The 21968-nt window shown below is 30.3% G+C and overlaps 2 protein-coding genes across 2 annotated transcripts; both read right to left on the bottom strand.

Moving 5' to 3' along the window:
- Nucleotides 1-462: 462 nt before the first annotated feature.
- Nucleotides 463-2751, bottom strand: LOC111203710 (proline-rich receptor-like protein kinase PERK1). The gene is made up of 5 exons (XM_048749558.1): nucleotides 2728-2751; nucleotides 1186-1306; nucleotides 921-1138; nucleotides 546-839; nucleotides 463-480 (listed from the first exon to the last, which is right to left on the bottom strand). Exons 1-5 carry the CDS (start codon nucleotides 2749-2751, stop codon nucleotides 463-465), a joined length of 675 nt encoding a protein of 224 aa, XP_048605515.1.
- Nucleotides 2752-20297: 17546 nt separating this feature from the next.
- On the bottom strand, nucleotides 20298-21703 carry LOC106445966 (heat stress transcription factor C-1). The gene has a single exon (XM_013887630.3). It carries the CDS (start codon nucleotides 21492-21494, stop codon nucleotides 20547-20549), a length of 948 nt encoding a protein of 315 aa, XP_013743084.1. The 5' UTR covers nucleotides 21495-21703; the 3' UTR covers nucleotides 20298-20546.
- Between the last annotated feature and the right edge of the window lie 265 nt (nucleotides 21704-21968).

Genomic DNA, 21968 nt, shown 5'->3' with positions numbered 1-21968 from the left:
TGCTCCATGAAAACACAAGTAAATTGTGCTTAGAGGCAAAGTTGTGCTTTGCGTTCCTGCTCTAATACCACTCTGTTTTATATTTTGGGTAATGGAGAGCACTATTTTTGTATGTATGCATTAAGAAAATCCATATTCTATGTGTGATCTACCGGATTAATCAGATATTTAACAGTTAATTAAATAGTTTAGGAATTGGTTTTGATGTTTTGAAAATGCTGACTTTGAGCTAGGAACAATGTTCCCAGTATCATTTCCTTGATAATATATATTATCGAAAGTCAGATTTTTGGATCAAAAGTCTATGTCATACTCGCTATGATATGATTGGAAGAGTACTATTTTATCTGGTTCAAAAGAGCTAATAAAAAATTGAGAACATAGACTCTTGTGGTTCAAGTATCATACGTTCCAAGTAAAAGAAAAACAATTTGAAACGTATGATACTTATACCGTTGTTGTTCAATTAGAAAAAGGCAACTTCAATTACAGTTAAAAACTATATACAGAAATCCTCTATGGTTTAAAGGAGGGTCCACTATTACCTTGACCGGTTCTTTTTTAATTTTTCCCATCTCCATTTCACGGGTGGTTTGCCCCTCACTGCTCGAACCAGACGGGCACAGTCCATAGTCACTGGTTGAATTACTGTACTCCCCCGTCGTGTTGTACCCTTGAGTTCCAAGTGCCATTTTCCTAACCTTCTTCATCTCATCATTGTACTGCCTCGAGTCATAATCAGTGCTTCCTCCATATGAGCTGTATTTATTGCTGTCACCCGGTCTTATCCCTTCGTTAAGATCTGACAGTGATACATTTCCTTCTAATCCACGCACAATCTGCTCACCATTCACTCCATTAGCATTATTAACATAATAACATATATATTCTTCAGACTATTTAAAAACGAAGTAAGTTACCTGACTCATGCGAGGTCTGCGGCGAGCTGAATGGCGAACACAAGCCGCAGCACAAGCAACCATGCGAACCATGTCCTCTATGTCATACTCGTTATTCATCTTCTTATCAGCCAAACCTTCAAACTCCCCTTCCTCAGATGCTCTGTTAAGCAACGGTAGTGCCCAGTCAACTAAGCTGTCATCAACATAGGCATTGTTTGGATCAACAGGTCGTCGCCCTGTTATGAGCTCCAAAAGCACAACACCAAACGAGAAAACGTCAGACTTCTCATTAAGCTTTTCGCTTGCGCGTATTCAGGAGCCAAATACCCAAAGGTTCCCATCACACGCGTAGATACATGAGTGTTTGTTTCAGAAGCAATCTTCGCAAGACCAAAGTCAGCAAACTGAAAGACACAGAACATAGCTTTGTAACCAAACAGACCAAAACACTTCGCAAACATATACTCCCTCACTCCCGTTAAATAGATGTTTTAGAAAAAAAAAATTCTTCACAAAAATAGATTTTTTGTGTTTTTATAAAGAGTTTACAAATTGAAAATTAATTGACTTTTAAAATTATTATTGGTTAAAAATTATTAAAAACTGATAACTACAAAAACACAATATATTTTTTTTTTGTCAAAAAAAAAAAAATCATTTGATTGCCACAATTACTAAGCCCAACAAGGAAAAGAAGAAATAATGAGTGTCTTCTTAGCCATCAGTAGAAGGAGGATCAATACTCCACGATCCAATCAACTTACAGGACAGCCACCTCTGCTTCTGATCGCAATAAAGAACTGAGCCAATAGATATGAAAGTAGAAGCTCAGATGAGAGACTTAGCCTTAAGGATGACGACGGGGAAGGAGGATAAAGACCAAAGCATTAATCTGAACTTGAGGGATTAATGAAAATTTATGAGTTAAAACCATGAGTACTGCAAGCTCTGCTTTTATCCACAATAGTGGCTTAAGAAGAACCCAACATGATTCAAAGTCCAACTCCAAATGATGAATCCCTTTCAATTCAGATCAATGACAGCCCAACATACATCTAGGTGTTGTTGCGTCTCCAATAAACCCTAAATGAAAACCATCTTGTAACAGGGAGCAAGGCATAACTCCTCTGACAAGAACCACGGACAAACTGAACATGGATGACAAGCACAAGAAGCGTCACCATCGAACTCTAACGAATCGGAGAAGCAAAGCAGTCATAAGACTCAACGCGAAACTTTTTAAAAAAACCCCGAACCAACTACCATAGCAAAGCCTAAACACAAATGAATGGCAACAAATAACTAAAACCGTCGCACATGACAAGCCATACAAGATTCCATTGCAAAAGAATCAAGCTACCCAACAGCTAATTGTAAAGACCATTGGGAAGATCAGCAACAAAGGTCTACCAACACCACCAAAACCATCACGCAAGGAAATCCGCCACTGTCACCACCATATACACTCCAGACACACCTTCCTTGCTCTAACTCCATGTAGAACATCATAAAGCTACACGAAGACCATCAATGACCGCTGCAAAAGAGGCCATACGGAGAGAGAATAGACGAATTTAGAGAGAGAAGAAGGATACACCACTGAAAGAAGTGATCGAGGAGGAATAGCCTTCTCCGGTGGTGGCAGAAGCCAAACCACCGAGGAAGCTGTGGTGGATCTAAGAGCAAAGGTTCCGGCGGCTATGAAACTTTTCGTAAATTCAAGTAGACTACAATATATTTATTATAGTAATTTAATATGTTTTTTTAATATGCATGAAAATACTAAAAAAAAATATTTTTATGGAACGGAAATAGTAGATCATACCTTAGCTTCAAACTTGAAATCCATTATTCTGTTTGCCGCCTTGACATCACGGTGAATGATCGTAGTATTAAAATCTTCATGAAGATACGAAAGTCCTTTAGCAGATGCAAGAGCAATCTTCAGTCTCGTACTCTACTCCATAGTAAGCCGTCTCTTCTCTATAACCTACTTTTAAAAATCTATTCATTTTAATACCCAAACTTTGCTAATTATAATCAGAAATATTAATAAGTTTCAAACACACTTAAAAAATTATAAACGTCAATTTCTTATTTTAAGTTTTAAAAAGAAAAGTAACTATATTTTGGATAATATTTTAAATTTTGGAAATAAATATTCTGAATAAATGAATAAATTATTTTTAAACTTCAGAAAACAAACTAAATTTGAAACTAAAACTAAAATTCTTATTGTAAAAAATTTAAGGTTATCCAATTTTTTTTTTAATTCTGTTCTTATAATTTTTAAGATTTGATTTAAAATTTTGAAGATTTTCTAAGTTTTGTTTGAAACTTATTATTAAAATGAACATACCCGGGATATTAAAATGAGCATATTATAAGTAAGTGTATTAAAATGACAAAAAAAATAGTTTGGGTACTAAACCGGATAGCAAAAAAAATTGGATATGGAAAAGCTTAACAAAATTTAGCTGATGTATTTTTATAGAATGTTTCCTAAAATTTAATACTTATTTTCACTTGTCTCATCTTTCTTTAGTCAATTGATGATTTGACGCATAAGAAAAAAAGTGAACTCATCTTTAGATACATAGATACCTTTAAATCTAACATATTTAAAATGAATATATATATATATATATATCTTTTTTTGGTATGCAATTGTTCATTTTATCATATTTATTATGTAATACTCCTTCCGTTTCAATATAGATGATGTTTTAGGTGATTGTTGTTGTTTCACAATAGACAATGTTTTTACATATCTAGATAACTTTAACTTTATCAAAAACTGTGTAGTCAATTGTGTTTATACTATTTTTGTTTATAATTAAATAAATTAATTTTAAATTATATTTCAAAATTTTTTTCTTTATAAAATGTAATTTCTTAATATGTGTGCAAAGAACCAAAACTTCATATATTATGAAACAGATTGAGTACTGAATTCTTAAAGATTAATGTATATGAATATGAATATTTTTAAATTGTGTTAAAATTCAAATAAACTTCCTAAATAATAAAACTTACTTTATTACATGTAAAATTTATTTTTGATAACTTAAATATAAAATAATTTTTGAAATTGTTGAAATTTTCATATATTAGTTTTTCTAATAATCAAACACAGATTCAATAAGATTAATATATAATAAGAAGCAACAAACACATGTGACATTTTGAAACACATGTGACGGTTTGAAACAATTAATTTAATGAAAAAACATGTAAACAATAAAATTATTGTAATTGAAAAAATAACATAAATTTATATTTATATATATATATATATATAAATTATAAAAATGAAAACAAACATCCGTGCGGTTGCGCGGATCATGGCTTAGTAGATCTTATAGGAAGAGAAGCTTTGGTTTTTACCTTTCATTGTCTGATCAATCTATTGGTGCTGAAGTTTTTACTACTTTCTTCTCTCTTTTTTTACTTCTCTTTTGTGAAATGTTTTTCTAGATATGTATAACAAAAGCTATATTAATAGTTTAGAATTTCTTTGAAATTATTAGAAACAATTGGATTCCAATCATTTATATGAAGAGTTTGGTTAATCGAATTTTTCCCCCAAATTATTGAACCTTATCGATAATATCCATTTCGTATACCAATGTTCGTTTTGTTATCGCAATTTTTTGAGAAAACTCTTTACTCGTTACTTTTCTCAACGACTTAAAAATGTGATTTGTGACTCGTGCAACGACAAAACGGACAACAATATGCGTCTTACGACATATGACCTGGTCGCGTGATTAATAGCAAAACAAATAACAACATACGATCTAAGATCTGTGACCAGTGCTGGCCCTGGCCATAAGCCAGGGGAGCATGGGCTTCCGGCCGCCACAGTAATAAATCTTTTAGCGGCCACAAAATTACCAAATGAAACTTTGGCTAAGTGGTCATGATATTAATGGCAGTTGTTGGAGGTGCTGGGTTCAACACACTCTATCTGCACATATTTTACTTCGGCATTTTTTTTAATTTTGGCTTCTAGCCTTCAAATATATAGGACCGGCTCTCTCTGTGACTGTTCGCAAGTCGTAGTGACACCGAAACAAAAATAGCAAACGTCTAAAAGCTTCTTCACATTTCAAATTATAGTGATTTCATCTCGAAATTAGCAAATTGTTTCCTAGCTTCCATAGATCCGTCAAAACACTCAACGTCTATTCTTGGATCCGTAATTATCTTTGAGCTTACCTAAAATACCACTTATGGATGTTTGAGAATTACTATAATCGATTTCTGGAATTGAAAAATGTTTGAGAAACTGTACGGCGTAAATTTGGAGCATGTTAAGAACTAGAGAGAAAATTCATTTAATGCAAATATGCATTTTAGAGTTTGTTTATTTCTTGTATAAATGAATAATTTACATTGTTAAAACTCATATTTATACTTCTCAGAAAATTCTAGTGACAAAAAAAAAATCTTCTCAAAAAATTTTACTTTCCTTCTAACTATATGAATTTTCCTAAATTTGATAAATGTGAATTTTTACTGGTGCATCAAGATTAAAGTCACTATTAGAATCAACAAAAACATGATACAAACACACTCTTACAATATGGAAAGCCAGAAGAGCAAATAGAAATATAAGCTGAGAAAAAATTAAAAGTGAAGCGCATAGCAGTATATAACTTATACGAGTTAGCTTTGATCAGTATGATCTACCCTACGGCTCACTGACATAGTCTCCAAAATCTATTATCATATAGTATAGTAGAGGTGAGGTGTTCCAACCTCTATGTTATTAGACTTCTTGATCACTCACACATCTCTTCGACTCTATGTTACTCAAAACCTTGAACATGCTCTTATACTCACTTAAGGAGTATAACATTTTTCATACTCAACTGAAAACAATCATGTGTTTGCTTAAGTTGGAGACAAATTTCACTGTTTTCCAAGAATCACATTATCACCATCAAACGAAACATGTGAAATGGATTAGGAGGTCCCAAGTGCTTGTGCCACATATCAAACCTCTTTAAACCCTCAACAAAAGTAGCAACAACAGTTTCTGTGGCACGAAAGTCACGAAGTCCATCAATCATTTTCCCGGCTCTAATTGTTGTCAACGACTATCCTCAATTACACAATAGTGCCAATTGTAGGTAGTCATCCATTTTCTACCATCAGCAAGAATAAGAGATTGAAAAAAAGAATATCAGATTGAGGAGATATATCTTGATATCAGTAAGAACTTGAAAGATTTTTATAGGATTTGTTGTATTAAAAGAAATATCTATAATTAATTAATGGGATTTAATACTAGAATAATCTTAAATGTGAAGGTTTATTCTATTCAAATGATTTAATTTACATGTAATGATTAAAATACCTTTAATAAAGACCTTAGATATATATATAATTCGGTGGAGTTTAATTAAAAATCATACATGAATAAAAAGTAATGTCCATTGTGTACCTCTATTTTAATAGAATAGATTAAGTTTAATGTAATATAATTTTAAATTTAATTTGGAATTTAATTTATTTATAGTATTTGTTTGTAAATTTGATTTAAAATAGATATATATATATACCATCTTTATAGTTACTAACCACAATAAATAATAACACATATTGATTTAAAATGGTGTTCTCTTTTTATAGACAACCATCTTTTTGTAAACTTTATATACAACCATCTTTTACAATTACTTTTTACTTTTTCTAACTACTTCAATTATTTTCCCAAAAACTATCTTACCGTTTGATGTTTCTTTTATAGCAAAATGATTGCATTTGCAACCTGGTTATAGATCATCAAAAGATTATACACTAAAAATATTAGTGTATAAACAGCTACTCAAACTATATAGTTAATATGACATGTATGTATGATTATTTTTAGACAAATCAAAGTGGCTTTCAAAACGAATTGCACAGAACTGGAGAAGATAGTGTAAAAACCAACATAATAGTATGCGTTCTCACTTCCTTAGTCAACCTTTTTACAGTCTCACATTTTCGTTGCACAACAAATACGATGGCCGATAAGTTGGCAACGACTTCAAGAAGTCAAGCGTCATACGTGGTCTGCATAGACAAATAGCTTCCGGTTTATGCTATGTTGTAGATTAAAAATTCAATTATATTTTCAAAAGATAAAGATAGCATGTATCACCATAACCATATCTTTTTGTTACCAACATAGTAGATTGGACATCAAAATCTAGTAATCCAGCATTAAAAACAACCTGATCCATGTACAAAACCAAGTGGAACCATTTTAAATTGACACTAGAGACATGTTTGCGCGGAATATTGTTTTATTGTTGTTAATTATTATTTTTCGGATAGTATAGTTAATTAATTATGTGGTTGTCTTTATTTGCTAAGAGCATTATTTGATATTTTTATTATATTATGTAGTAATAGGTGATATGCTAACATATTATGTGTTTGTTTTTTTAATAGTGTGTTGTTATGGGTATAATAGTATTTATTAGTGGTGGAGTGAGTTTGTGATGTAATGCATATTGAATTTCAATAATTTTACATTTAGGCATTTGTTGTTTTAAGGCTAATAGTTTCAGGGTAAAAAATAATATTTTTCCAATTATCTGAACATTACATTTTAAAGATGTTTTGTGCTCTCTCCCTATATTTTTACATTGATCCGTCACCATCTATGCATTTCGTTTACTTTTCCGGTGTGTTGTGATTCTCACCATCACCGAAAAGACTCACATATGTGCTCTTGTTCTTCCTCACATTTTTTTCCTCTTCTTCCTTAGATTTCAGCTCATGTTGGGAACTACATCTCCTTGGGTTGGGTCAGAGTTTAGTCGTCTTTGAAATTGTTTTCCTCGTCGTTGGATTACCATCGATAGTCCCTTCTCGTCTGGGTTTTCAAGATATGGTTTTTGGAGATCTGACTTCTATAGCTCGAGGACGGCTCCACGATTTGATGATTTCGTTTTGTCTACCCTTCCATCTATGTTCTCTGATCTCGTTGAAGATTTCATCGTTGTTTACGTCTTTGTGACTCTCCTTTCGCCATGTTTGCCACCCCAGGTTTGGATAGTGTTCTCCTCTGAGTATAATAGTACTTATTAGATTTGGAAGATTGTTTCTGGTCTCAAGTATGGGCTCTGGTTTCTCGGGGGTTGGCTTTCGTTCTCCCTCACTCAGGTTGTTCTTTTCTTCCCTTGCTTCCCTTAGTATAAGTGTGCGGTATTAGTCTCTCGGAGCTTTGGTCCATTCTTTCCAGAGCTTTGTGGTTCTTCACCGACATAGGCGTCTTGTTTGTGCTTGTTTAGTTTGTGAGGGGCTTCTACCTCTTAGCTGGTGGTTGTGCTTATCATTCATTATGTATGTCTCTTCCTGCTTCGTGGTGATTTTGGCCTTCTGTTGATTATTCTTCCTCTAATTCGTTTTCTTGGTTCTTTGCATTGGTCATTAATCACACTTCTTTGTGTTCGAGAGATTGTTTTATCTCAAGATTATCTTTCTGACTGTTGATTGTTCTCTATGATAAAGTGGGGTAAGTTAGTTTTCGTTCTTGATCGCCTTAAGCTCTGGATCTTTATTGAGTTAGTGTTACTTTGGCATTTTTTTCTCTGTGATTATGGAGGTTTTATGTTTAGATTTTGTGTTCTGCTTTAGTTTGGTTAATATTAAGATAAATATATAGTTGTAAATGAAATAATAGAAAATAGTAAAAAAAAAATAGCGAAAGTTTATGTTATTTTTAGTTGTGAATAAATTAAATATTTAAAATACATTTATATTTTTTTTACTTATTTCTTTATTCGTTTTGCAAATTTTTTAACAATAAAATAAATTATCAAACTTCAAATGATGATGTTAGTGTGAAAAGGATTAGATAGTGTATAATTAGAAAATAGTGAACCAAATTGCAATAATCTAAAATAAAAATAATCTAAAATGTAAAAAGACAAAAAAAAGACACATGTCAACAAACCTCCATTCCACGTGTCATAAGAAGGGAGAAAAATCTATTTTATCTATATAGATAGATAATGTGAGTTAAACTGTATTGGATCATTTAAATTGGATTAGAACGGTTTTCAATTTGAAACAACCGGTCTTTAATATGGGATTGCCGGATTTCAATATTCAGTCCAATGTTCGAACAATAAAAATATAGTTATGGTGTTAACAATATAACACATGTTAGTTGATGGATGTTATCATATTAATCACATGATTCATATAGTTGTTGGACCCAACTTCGGTCAATGTGTAAATGGGCCACGATCAATTGAATGGACCGCGAAGAGTTAAAGCCCACATCGAGCACTCGAGCTCCAAACGGAGACTTCGAAGATCCGGAGATCGCGGAACGATTGCTGAGATCGCGGAGCAGTTGCGAACATCACGAGAGCAGCATGCCATAAGAAGAAGTCGACGCATAAGGAAGATACACGTTGAAAACCCTAGAGAGAGCTATACCCACATTTTGACCTTGTTTTCATCCATCTTTAGATCTTTTCTCTTAAGCGATCTCGTTGTAACATTCGATCTTTTTTTACTTATTGTATTCGATCTTATTCTTCAATAAAATTCATTTTTGCCTATCAGAAACTGATTATATCGTTGTGTTCTAAAGATATAGTTGCCTACATCATTTATCTTCTCTTGATTAAACTCCCGATCACTATCAAATTCTTAGTGAAGATTTTAGGTTGTTATATATTAGTATTATCTTATTGTGATCATATCTAAATGTGTGATTTACCGTAGATGTAGTTGATAATCTTTTTATTTTATTTTATTTGACTTGTTATTCGAAAATAATTTAAAAGCAAAAGAAGAAGATATAACTTGCAAACAGTCGACGGCCTAGTTTGCCCTTTTGATGTCGACTTGATAAGATTTTACTATAAACAAATGAATTGGCACTAAGTGTCGCAGCATATATTTTATTATAAAAAAATATAACTTTTTAAAAGGAAAGCACTTTCATGGGGCAAAGATTGTTTGGTTAAGAATTAAAACCTTTAGTCCAATCAAAACAGGACAACATCTCCTAATACAAAACTATCTACCAATTAAGTAATGGGGTTACATAAACTATGTAGATTTAACATAACGGGACGTGGGTAAAATGCTAACCACATGTTAGGTGTATTATAAAAGTGTATATGGGTTGAATAAACAATTTGTAGCATCTGACGTCAAAAAAAAAAAAAAAACAATTTGTAGCATCAAAGTATGCAGGCGTCCCTGAAATGTTGGGAATCATAAACATTTTAATAAGATTTTAACAAAAAAAATTTTTTTTTACAAATTTGGAGTCTTTTCAATGAAATGTTTTCAAAAAAATTTGGAGGCCCTAGTCTGATGTTTTACTTGCTACGCTCAGGACTACCTCCGAAAGTATGGTCCTTAATTCGCCAGATAAGAGACTAAGACCACCTCAAATACTTTTTCAAATATTTTCTTTCTTGGGGGTATATATTTCCATTTATATTCAATCGGACGTATATGATTTGGACGAAATACTAGTATGATTACTAAATGGGGTTACCCAATCCATAAGGACCATAACAATAATTTTAATGGATATTAAACCATCAACAATTAATATATTCGAATTCACTAGAAAATTATTAGGCGTGGATTGATATGCTGACTATTTCTGTTAAGATGGAGAAATATTTGGCAAAAAGTTTAAATAAAATTTTTCAGAATAGACAATATATATTATTATTATTTTTTAACTACATCAACATAAAGACAAAAAGAAATTGTGTATGTACAAGTTTTTTTATATTTTGCGTATAATCTCTTTTAACATCTGAAATGATCTAATAAGTAAATATTCAATAATAGAAATTGATTTGTAGACAATAAAATTATCAAAATGTCAATCCTTACAAACGTTTGTTTTTTTTTTATCATGAACAACAACAAAAATTGCTAGTGTACTTGATGTTTGCGTAGCGTAGAGCCGACAAAACTGCTGTGGGACCAGCACATCTTATAAATAGATTTTAATAGAGAAAATTGCATTTTAAACATTAATAGAATCACTTACTAACAATCTAAACACGATGTTTTTTAACTGGCACTTTAAACATTTAAAATGATATTTTTATCATAATAAACCTCTAACGACGTTTTTCAATTCATAAGCGACCGGTACTATTCATTTTACGGGTTAAAATAATAACGTGTCGGTTTCTTTTTATTCTTAAAAATAAAAAATAAATAAAAATACCTAAAAATACATAAAAATATATAAAAATACAAGAAAATTCAAATGAAATTGGAAAAAAATATAAAAAACTTTAAAAAAATTAAAAAAAAAAATCAAAAAACACAAAAATTTAAATTTCAAACTTAAAAATAAAATAAAATATTAAAAATTCTAAAAATTAAAAAATAAGATCTAAAATTAAAATGCCAAATTTAAAAACGAAAATAAAATTTTAAAAATTCTAAAAAGAGATCTAAAATATTAAAAAAAATAATTTGAAATTTTTCGTTATTTATTTGTATTTATATATTTAGAGCATAAGAATCTTTTGCATCTTTAATGAAACATTTTTGGTCATTTTCTTTCTTAGAAAATCTTTTTGGGACAAAACTCAATATAATCTATTTAAGAGAATTATTAGCCATGCGTGTGGCCACCATCAATTACATGGGGTGAATTTGGCGCCCCCCCCCCGGAGATGCTTTCTGCGAAGTGTGCTTAGGCGCTAATCGGGCTATGTAAGGTGTCGAGATATTCGGATTATCAAAAAAAAATTTGATGGTAGCAAGTTTTGATATATTGTTTTTGATGGCGGCAAGTTTTGATATCATAATAAGTGATAGTCACTTTAATTGGATAGAACTTTAAAATAAATATAATTTTTTTGGTTAAACATTTTCAATTTTTTTTTAAATTTTAATTTTTAAGTTTGAAGTTTTAATTTTAGATCTTATTTTAGAATTTTTTTAAAAAAATTTTTAAAAATTTCTTAATAATTTGACATTTTAATTTTAAATTTTATTTTTGAATTTTTTGAATTTTTAATATTTTATTTTAGTTTTAAGTTTGAAATTTTAATTTTTATGTTTTTGGAATTTTTGGATTTTTTAAAAAAAAATTTGAATATTTTACATTTTTTTTTCCAATTTCACTCGTTTTTTCTATATATATATATTTTTTTTTAAAAAAAATCGACACGTCATCATTTTGATCGGTAAAATAAACAGTACCGGTCGTCTACGAACATGAACACGTTTTTGGAGGTTTATTGTGATAAAATTGTCATTTTGAAAGTTTAAAGTGGTAGTAAAAAAACTTCACTGTTTAAAGTGTTAGAACGTGATACTCTTGTTTAAAATGCGATTTTCCCGATTTTAATACCTTACCATTATCCGGTGTTGACAGGCGTCCATGTGTGAGACATCAGGTGGTCCATGCCGGTCTAGTTAAATCAATCCTTATTTTAAGACTCTCTCTAACCCAATGAGGGTTGGAAACGTTTTGGCCCGACCAAAGTCCCGTGGCTACCTGTCACTTTCTGAAAATTTTACGATGCATCATTAGCATAAATCATTTTAGGTGACAGTAAAAGTGGATCGTCGTGTTGGCTTGAATCTGAGTGAGTGCTTCGTCGACTTCTTAATTGGTGTCGCCTCAACTACGGCAAGTACATAGGCAATGTTTCTACTGCTTTTAATAATCAGCTCTAAACAGGTGGGTAGTATAAGACTATAATATTCCATTTTGAATTATCCGTTCATGTATTTTGAATTTTCTGCAAAACAATGTATTTACAGAATTGTATTTATAAATATGACTAAAAGTCTTAACTAATCATGGATTTTTAGCTATTGGAAGCTAAATTTTTTTTTATAGAAATAGCTTTTTGGTACCAAAATAATATTTTGTCAAATAAGTAAGAGCATCTCTAAAAAAACTCTATAACTTCAAATATATAGTATTTTGCTCTCCAAAAAAGAACTTCAAAACTTCAAATTTAGAGTTTTAAGGAGTGAAACTTCATATTTGGAATTTCACTACTCAAAACTCCAAATTTGAAATTCCATCTTTTCATTTGCATTTTGGTCCTTATAATTAGTTACACATCACATTTATAATTTTCAAATATTTTCACATTTATTGTTTTATTCTTTAAAACTTTTGTATATCATAAATATTTCAAATTATTTTAATAAATTCAAATTTTATACATAAATTAAAGATTTTTTTAAATATGATTTATAATATTTAAAACTAGAATTAGACTAAAAAAATATTACAAAAGAAACCTAATAAAAAAAAATTAAAAGATACACGAAGACATAATTAAAAAGATACGTGAAAACATAAGTGATGGACACTTTTACATAATGGTTTTTTTTTTGAACAAACGTTTATAACTTTTACATAATGTTGAGTAACTTAAAAAAAAAGCAAGGTTTATAATAAAATTGCCAGACAAAAAAATAAAGACGATAATATACTAACTAAAATTTATACGAAGAAAACAATTGTTCAAACAAAAAATACTAAGTAAATCAAACTAACAGAGAAACAAGAACTATTATTTTATTTGAAATCACAGCTCACGTATTCGTCAATAAAATATTGAATGTCATCTTTGTATTGGATGTATTTGTGGTTCTTAAAGTGAAAAATTGTGAATCACTGATAAGAGTAAAGTAATTAACTGGAACAATTTCATACTTTTGAATTAGTTCTAAAGTTTTTTGAGGATATAAGAAAACAGATATGATAGTCTCCTAACGTACTTAAAAAAAATGTAGGCACAAACTTTCTTCTTCATTTTTTGATCAATTTAGGCACAAACTTTTTTTTTTAAAATGAAAAAGGTTTTAAAGAAAATACAAGTGTTCGTCACATTTCTAAATAATGATTTAAAATCTGGTTTCTAAAATATTTGCTTGCATTATGAAGGTTTTTATACCAGTTTTAAAGAATGAAAGCACACTTTTACCCACAAGTATTAACCACAAATTAAGTGAAGCAGGCCTCCACCAAAAAGTATTCACTATAAAGTGGAAGCCATTTGGACAAAGTTTAAATATTAAATCTAATCTATTAAAACTGAAATACAATTAGAAATTAACCCTAATTTTTTTTCTAATATTTACAATGACATGCCACTAGCTTTAAATTTCATATTTAAAAAGCATTACTAAATTACCCTAATAAAACTACTTAAATTGTCATTGTTTTAAGATTGTTTATTTATTGTTTCTATTCTTAGATTTCTCTGGATATTGTTTTATTTCCTAGATATTGTTGACCGAAAGAAAAAGTCTCTCTTTTAATTTGAACTTGACAGAGGCAAATAACTGAATCATGATATTGATGAATAATAAAATTGTTTTTACATGAGAAATCGTACGTGAATCAGTGGATTCATCATTTTGTTTTGTCCCATTGTAACACTTTCATCTGATAGTCAGAGTTCTTTACAAACAAAAAATCATATGGGTTTAATTATATAAATAGTAATAGAAAATTATGAATATTTCTATTCAAAATAACCAATAAATTTTACTATGCTAAAGTAATTAGAATAGCAAATGGCACAATATAACCACGTAGATGTCATTAGTATAAGAGATATTCAAAAGAGAATTTGTAATCCCTACACACTGCTTCCCCCCTATTTGCACTCTATACACTATTCCACTCTTCTTAGGATATTGAGCTAATTTGCTCTATTCAAAAATGGTATATTTCTTAAACGATTAGATCACAAACAATATTCTTTCCTTCCTAAAATTGTTCCTAATATTTATGACATGGTTAATCTATTACTTTCAGATTCCTAAAATTTAGATGTACCTTAAAAGATTGTAATCTCTTACTTCCACAAGAAAATCTAATATATATATATTCTCCTGTATATTAAAAGAGAAGTCACTTTAGTGAGGTCTGGTAACGTATCGCTCACAGGTAAAGTTTCAAAAAATTTGTTATAATTTGATTGGTCGATTGTTTTTAATTTTTATTTATTTAAATTAGATCTAAAAATTTAAGGTAAGTCTAAAAACATTTAACATCACTTGTCATATAATCTAAAGAATATTACAAATGACAATTTATGGCAACTAATTCTCGAAATTATAGAAAGATTAATAATGTTTTATTTATTACTTTTAATATTTATAAACTATAAAATATAATGAACGAATTTTTATATAAGATAATTACAATAGTTTTATACTCTACTTGATGAATTGTATTCGAATATAATTATATAATAACTATTTTAAATATTACAAAATCCAAAAAAGTTTATTAATATGATTTTTAAATTATTTATCGTTGCTTACAGAATAAATTTATCAGAATTTTAAAATTATTTATATAATGTTATAAATTATTTATAAAAATATAAATTCTACTATATATTGATTGAGAAGTCAAATAAGTGATTTTTATTACGTGTTGATCATAAATTAACTCTTCAAATTGTTATAATTTGGTTGACCGATGATTTTTAATTTTATTTATTATAATTATATCTAAAAGGAAAGGATAATTCAATTACCACTTTCAAAATAATCTACATAATATTAGAAATAATTATTTATGGTAATTAATTGTTGAAACTATGAAAGAGTAATAATGCGATCAATTTTTTTATATATTTATAAATTACATAAAATGATAAACAAAAATGTTTATTTGAATTGATATAATGATTTTATCTTCGTATAGAAAGAATTATATTTGTGTATAAAGTATCATAATAACTATTAATGTCTAATAATTCAATGCATACTTTATAAATCATTTATAAAATTATAAATACATTTATAAAATTATTTATATTGGCTTATCAAATGTTTTAAATTATTATAAAATACTTTATAAATCATTTATAAAATTATTTATATTGGCTTATCAGATGTTTTAAATTATTATAAGAGGTTCTAAGTTATTTATAGAAGCTTATACATTAGTTTATATAATGTTTTTTGAAAATTTATCCTCCTATTACAATATTTTTCATTTTTTCATTTTTAATGGTAAAATTCTTCAACTATGTTTACTTAGTGTAGAAACTCCTAAACTAAAGATTTACTGGTAGTAATGGTAATTATGACATGTTAGAGTTTAATTCATTAAATAAAGTTAGTTTAGGGGGTTTTCGTTAAATACTTAGTTTGAGAAAATTAAACAAAACAAACTTAATTGAGGGGTTTTAACGTTAAAATTTCTTATTCTTTCCTTATTATCTATTATTTAAATCCTTATAGTGGGATTTGTTTTATCAAAAATTAGTTGCAATCAACTGACGAGATATCTTCTTTCCTAATATCATGCATTTAATATTTAAATATATATATAGCAAGATTTGAGTTACCAAAATTATGTATATATTATAACCAGAATATCTTTAAAAATTTATTAGAAGATATCCTTTCTCATAGCTGAATTAAAATTTATTAGAGGATATTCTATCTCATAGCTTCTCTTGAAAACTAGGTCATTTAGAAACTTAAACTAATTTGCTATATAAATAGCACGCCACCCCCATTAGTTTCACGCATCTATCTTTTAAGTTTTCATATATTTTTGATCGTTCTAATTTAAAGTATACTTTTGTGATCTTGCGCAGGTGTATGATAATCAATAAGTAACTCATAGACAAGAACATCATTACTGGTAATTTTATGGGGGATTCTTCTTCTCCGTTTATTTTAGTTCTCTTCCTCTCCATGTTGTATCTCTATCTATATTTTTATCAGTATTGTTTCAACTAACAAAAAGAGACGACTCTGTTTATCCAGGAACTGATCATCCCCTTCGAAAAAGGTAATTCTTTTTTTATAAAGTTAAATCACTTATCAAGAATATAATATAAGATGTGTATGCTAATCAAGTGCAATTTATTTATTGTGTGTGATCCTCTTCGGTATGTCTGAGAGCCAAAGGTAATCTCAAAGCTTTTTAAAAACTTTGAAACTCATTGACGTTGTCCTATCAATTATATAATTTGTTATCTTTTGGGGATTGTTTACATCTTTAAATATTTTTATAAGAATTACCTCTTTTCTGACTCAAGGCTTAGAGAAGGAAACCGTAAATCATCTATGATGTTACAATGAAACCAATGATAATAAATCTCAGGTAATTCAAATCTATCTTTTATATTTTATGGCTGATTTTTATGTGGTTTATGCGTGAAATATTTGTTTTTTCTCAATTATATTTTTCTGATGTTTTAAGATTAGTGTTAAATGTGATCGTTTGAAGCATAATGCATTCTCAGAACACACCTCCGTGATAAACAATTCTATGTAAATTGTGTCAATTATGTTAGTGATTTTGCATCTGAGTATTGCGACTGATGTTCCAAGAGAGAAAGCGTATCATCTCAAACTGAGATTGTTGGGAAAGGTAATTGGTTTACAGATGTAATTGGATAATTGACATCTAAAGGATACATTTTATTAGATAGTACCAATCAGTCCTTTTAAACCTTTTGAACTCTAACTTTTTGAACTAACAGAATAATCATGTTTAACCTATAAGCAGTTCAAAGAGTTATGTATCTAAAGGGTACGCTTTATCAGATATAAATGATTCATTTTATTAGATAGTACCAAGCAGTCCTTTTAAACTCAAACAATGCCATGTTCTGAGTTGTACACATTGTATTGACCTTTTTTTTCCTTGCGGTGTGTATTCAGATAGCAGTAGTGAAGTGCATATATGAAGTAATATCAACCAAAATTAAGAAAAGTCTTTTAAAAGCTGAGATAATCACATGGGCCTCTCTTGAACATGGCAAACAACCAGCAGTTTTGCCAGACCCGAATTTCTTAAACATGTTTTCTACTTTTTTTTTTCTTTTTATTTAGTTTCACCTGATGAGAAGTTTGAATCACAGACTCTTGATATTTTAAAATTTATTATTTGTTTGTGTAATTGTGCAGAGGTTTCAATGAGACCGGCTTATCGTTCTTCCAAGAAAGTAAAGGACTATAACAAGCTCGAAGATGAAGTGAAGAAGAATAGAAGGATGATAAGCTTGAAGGAGACGCTGCTTTGAACAAGTTCTTCCGTGAGATATATTTGAATTCTGATGAGGATATGAGGAGTGCTAGAGCAAATCATTTGTGAGTATCTATCTATCTATATTCCTATTTAGTCTTTCTTCTCTCATGGAGATTACAATGTTTTTGGCATTTTGATTGACTCTTTTGTAGTTTTGCACAATCAACAGGTGGAATCTAATGGGACAGTGCTTTCAATAGACTGGAAAGATGTTGGTGCTAAGAAAATCGAGTGCACTCTTCATGATGATCTGGCGCTCAACACATGGGAAATATGATCTTATATGATGTGTGGGTTTTACCTTAATCTAGACAGAACTCGAAGCCTTGGTCTTAAGTTCTGGTTTCTCTACTTTATGGACTTAAGGTACTTTGTATTTTCCATAACTCATATTGTTTATACGAAACACTGAAATTTTTAATCTAAACGTTCTAATGTATTCTTTGTTCATATGAACATAGTATAAATATCAATATGTAACATCGAATCTTTCATATTAACCACATACATGTAACATAAGTATTATACAGTTGTAAATATGTAATTATTGATTTAATTTTAATGTTAATGCCTGCACATGCGTGCGGGCGGTCCACCTAGTATATAATATATTCCAATACTAATAGAATCAATATCTACAAAAACGCTATGACATACATTAATTAATAATAGAATCGATAATAGGAAATGAAAATAAGTTGGACACTTTTTCTAAACCTTATACATAAGATTGTATATTATGTACTTTCTAAACCTTATACATACACTTTGTATATTCTGCAAATAGAAAATGAAAATAACTTTGTATACATATACTTGTAAGTCATTTTATTTTCTTATATTATATAAATCCATAGTTTTATTTTCGGATATTTTCCATGTTTTAGCAAATGGAGATAATTGTTCATCAAAATATTCTTTATAGTATTATAGTATACTCCTCTTTATTTATTAATAATAACTAAAACTTTACAATCCCATGTAAATAGTCAAATTTAGAAAATTATATTAAATAAAAATGGCTGTTTACATTTGTTATTTCATGCATATTTTATATAACTATATGCCAATATTGTAAATTTCATAAAACAAATATATATAAACAACTAATCCAATTAACGATTTGATACAATAAATAAAATTACTCCATATAAGCAACATCAAATTTTGTGTATAAATATTATATTCAATTAATATATAATACCGATAAATGTCAAAAATACACACTAACAAAAACTATAAAAAAAATATTAATATAACACTTGCGCGGGTGCGCGGGTCAAAAGCTAGTTACTAGTTAAAACTTTAAAGTAGTTTCATAAAAGAATTTAAAGTCTAAGAAAGCGAGAAAGTGAGCCTACTTTGTTGTTATTACAGAAAGAGAAATATCTTTAATACATAAACTCCAAAAGCAAAATCAATCAAGAAGATCAAAATTGTTTTTTTTTTTGAAAAAGGACATTGAAGATCAAAATTGTTGTTATTACTACGGGTGGGCATATCGGTTTAGTTTCGGGTTCAGTTTGGGTTCGGTTTGGTTTGGTTAATTTGGGTTTTATAAAACTCAACCCAATTAAAACCAAAGTAGCTTTGGTTTGGGTTCGGTTTGGGTTTAGTTTGGTTCGGTTTAGTTCGGTTTGGTTTAGATTTAGTTTGGTTCTTTAAAAATCTATGAAACAAAAAACAATTTAAAGCTCGATGACAAAACTCTTAACCACGTTAAAGGAAAAAATACATAATAAGCAAAGAATAGACTATTTGTAATCTAATTAGCGTAAAGACTTGTAAGCATTCCAAAACCTATTAACTAAAAGACTATTTGCATCTACCTTTTTGTTTTTATTGATCATATAATAACTTTGTTACATAATTTAGAGAATGAAAATTGGAGAAGATGAACGAAACGAGATGACTATGATTTAGATGCTTATAGTTTTTAGGTTTTGTTTTCAGTACAATATTTAGGTATTAGGATTATTTGAATCATATTTGGATTTTTTTTTAAAATATATGGAAGTTAAGAAAAAATGGAAAACGAGACTTTAACTAAAATTTACAATATGTTAACATATATATATTGGATTATTGGTTTGGTTCGGTTTGGTTTGGTTCGGTTTGGTTTGAAACCAAACCAAACCAAACCAAACCAAACAATTCGGGTTGAGTAAAACATGAACCAATTGGGTTATGTAAAGAGCACGGTTTAGTTTGGATCGGTTTAACTTCGGTTGGTTTGGTTCGGTTTGAAACCAAAACAAACCAAACCAACTCAAACCAAACAGTTCGGTTTGAGTTTTTTTCCCACCCCTAATTATTACAAATTGTGAATTACAAACGCGCTTAAAAGACAATAATAAAAAAAAACAATGTCAACTTATGAACTTTTTAACAGTATAATCTGCAAAATATATACTGTCAACTTTCTATAAAACGATATGACTACTGACACTGTCTCCCTGTCCTGATACTCACGAAACTAACAACTATCGATCTGTCCTATTTATTATTGGTTGGTTATACATGACAAATAATTAAAGAAAAATGATAACAAATAGTAACATTAGGAAGAACCAAAGATCATATTTCATGTGAAGCTAATAGATCTAAAAGCCACCTCGAAATAAAGAAAACGGATAAGGCGGTGTTTGTGGATTTGACTCTACCACTCCTCCAAACGTCGCCGCTTCTTTGTCCCTTGTCTCTCCCTGAATACTCCCACATCCTCCTCCGCCGCCTCTGTTTACGCTTTCCAGCAACGACAACGTCGACGTTAACGATGATGACTTCGACGAAGTAGAAATCATCGAGTTCGTCACCATACCCGTCTCGTTGTAGTAACTACCAAACGTCCCCTGCCTCTGCATCGGAACAACCCATCCTATTGAATTCTCCGGCGAAGGCGAAGGCGACGGTGAAACCACACCAAAGACCCTCTCCTCCTCCTCTGCCCCTTCCTCTGACTTCACCGTGACACGACGCTTCTTCTTGTCCGAGACCAATTGCTTTGTCCGCTCCTTCTCGAGCATCATCCTGGGGAGGAAGTCGGGATCATCAGCGACCTTGTAGAGAAACGCCATCATCTGCTCCGGCCTCTTCTCCGTCGCCTCGATCCTTTGGTTCATCCTCTGAATCTCCAGCTCAAGCTCCCTCTGCTCGTCTCTCAACCGTTCGATCTCCTTCACGATCTCACCGTCCTCCGCATCCGTCATCCCACGCGCGTGTTTCCTACGCGCTATGTTCTTGAGCAGGTGCTTCTGCCCTCTGAGAAAATGCTCGTTCGCGAACTCCCACCGGTCCGGATCCACTTTCCTAAACCCGTAGGTGTTGAGTTGACGAACGAAGCTGCTGAAATTGTTGTGTTTGAAATAAGCAGGGAGGATGCGTTGAGAGAAGTCGAGAGGGTCAGCGACGATGAAGCTGTTGTGGGCAGGTCCCCAGGTGATGAGCCAATCGGTCGAAGGATCGTTGACCATCTGGTATGTCTTCGCAACGAAAGGTGCGATCACGTTTGTGTTCGTGCTGCTAGTGTTATTATTTTTGTCATCCTCCATTTTTTCTCTCTTTTCTTTTTTTCCTCTTTTCTTTCTGCTTTATATGGTTGCTGCTGGTAAAGAAACTAAGGAGGCAGCTTGTGGGTTTATCAAAATAGATAGGCAATGTGAAACGGTAAATAGTATAGTAATAGTAGTAAGATCACTTTCAAATTAGAAACTAGGTGAGATTCTAAAAAACTAAAAAAATTAATATTTTAATTAAATAAATAATTTTTTTTTTATTTTTTTAATTCTAAAATGCTAGTTAAAACACACATGGAAAGTTAAAGTTTAGAAGTGGTTCTAAAAACACTTGTTTTAAAAAAAAATTTCACTCTTTCTCATATATTTTTTTTTTATTTCTTTATTTTTAGTGGTAGGATTCTAATTAAAGAACTTCCAACGGAGGAGGTGGTGTGTCGTTGACAGTGAGATGGTGTGACGTGGCTTTGCTTTTGTGATAACGTGGCGAGTTCGTGTTTCGCTTTTGCG

Source organism: Brassica napus, chromosome C3 (genome assembly GCF_020379485.1).
Source record: "Brassica napus cultivar Da-Ae chromosome C3, Da-Ae, whole genome shotgun sequence".
NCBI lineage: Eukaryota > Viridiplantae > Streptophyta > Magnoliopsida > Brassicales > Brassicaceae > Brassica > Brassica napus.
Note: the sequence above shows the minus strand (reverse complement) of the source record. Positions and strands in the feature narration are given on the sequence as shown.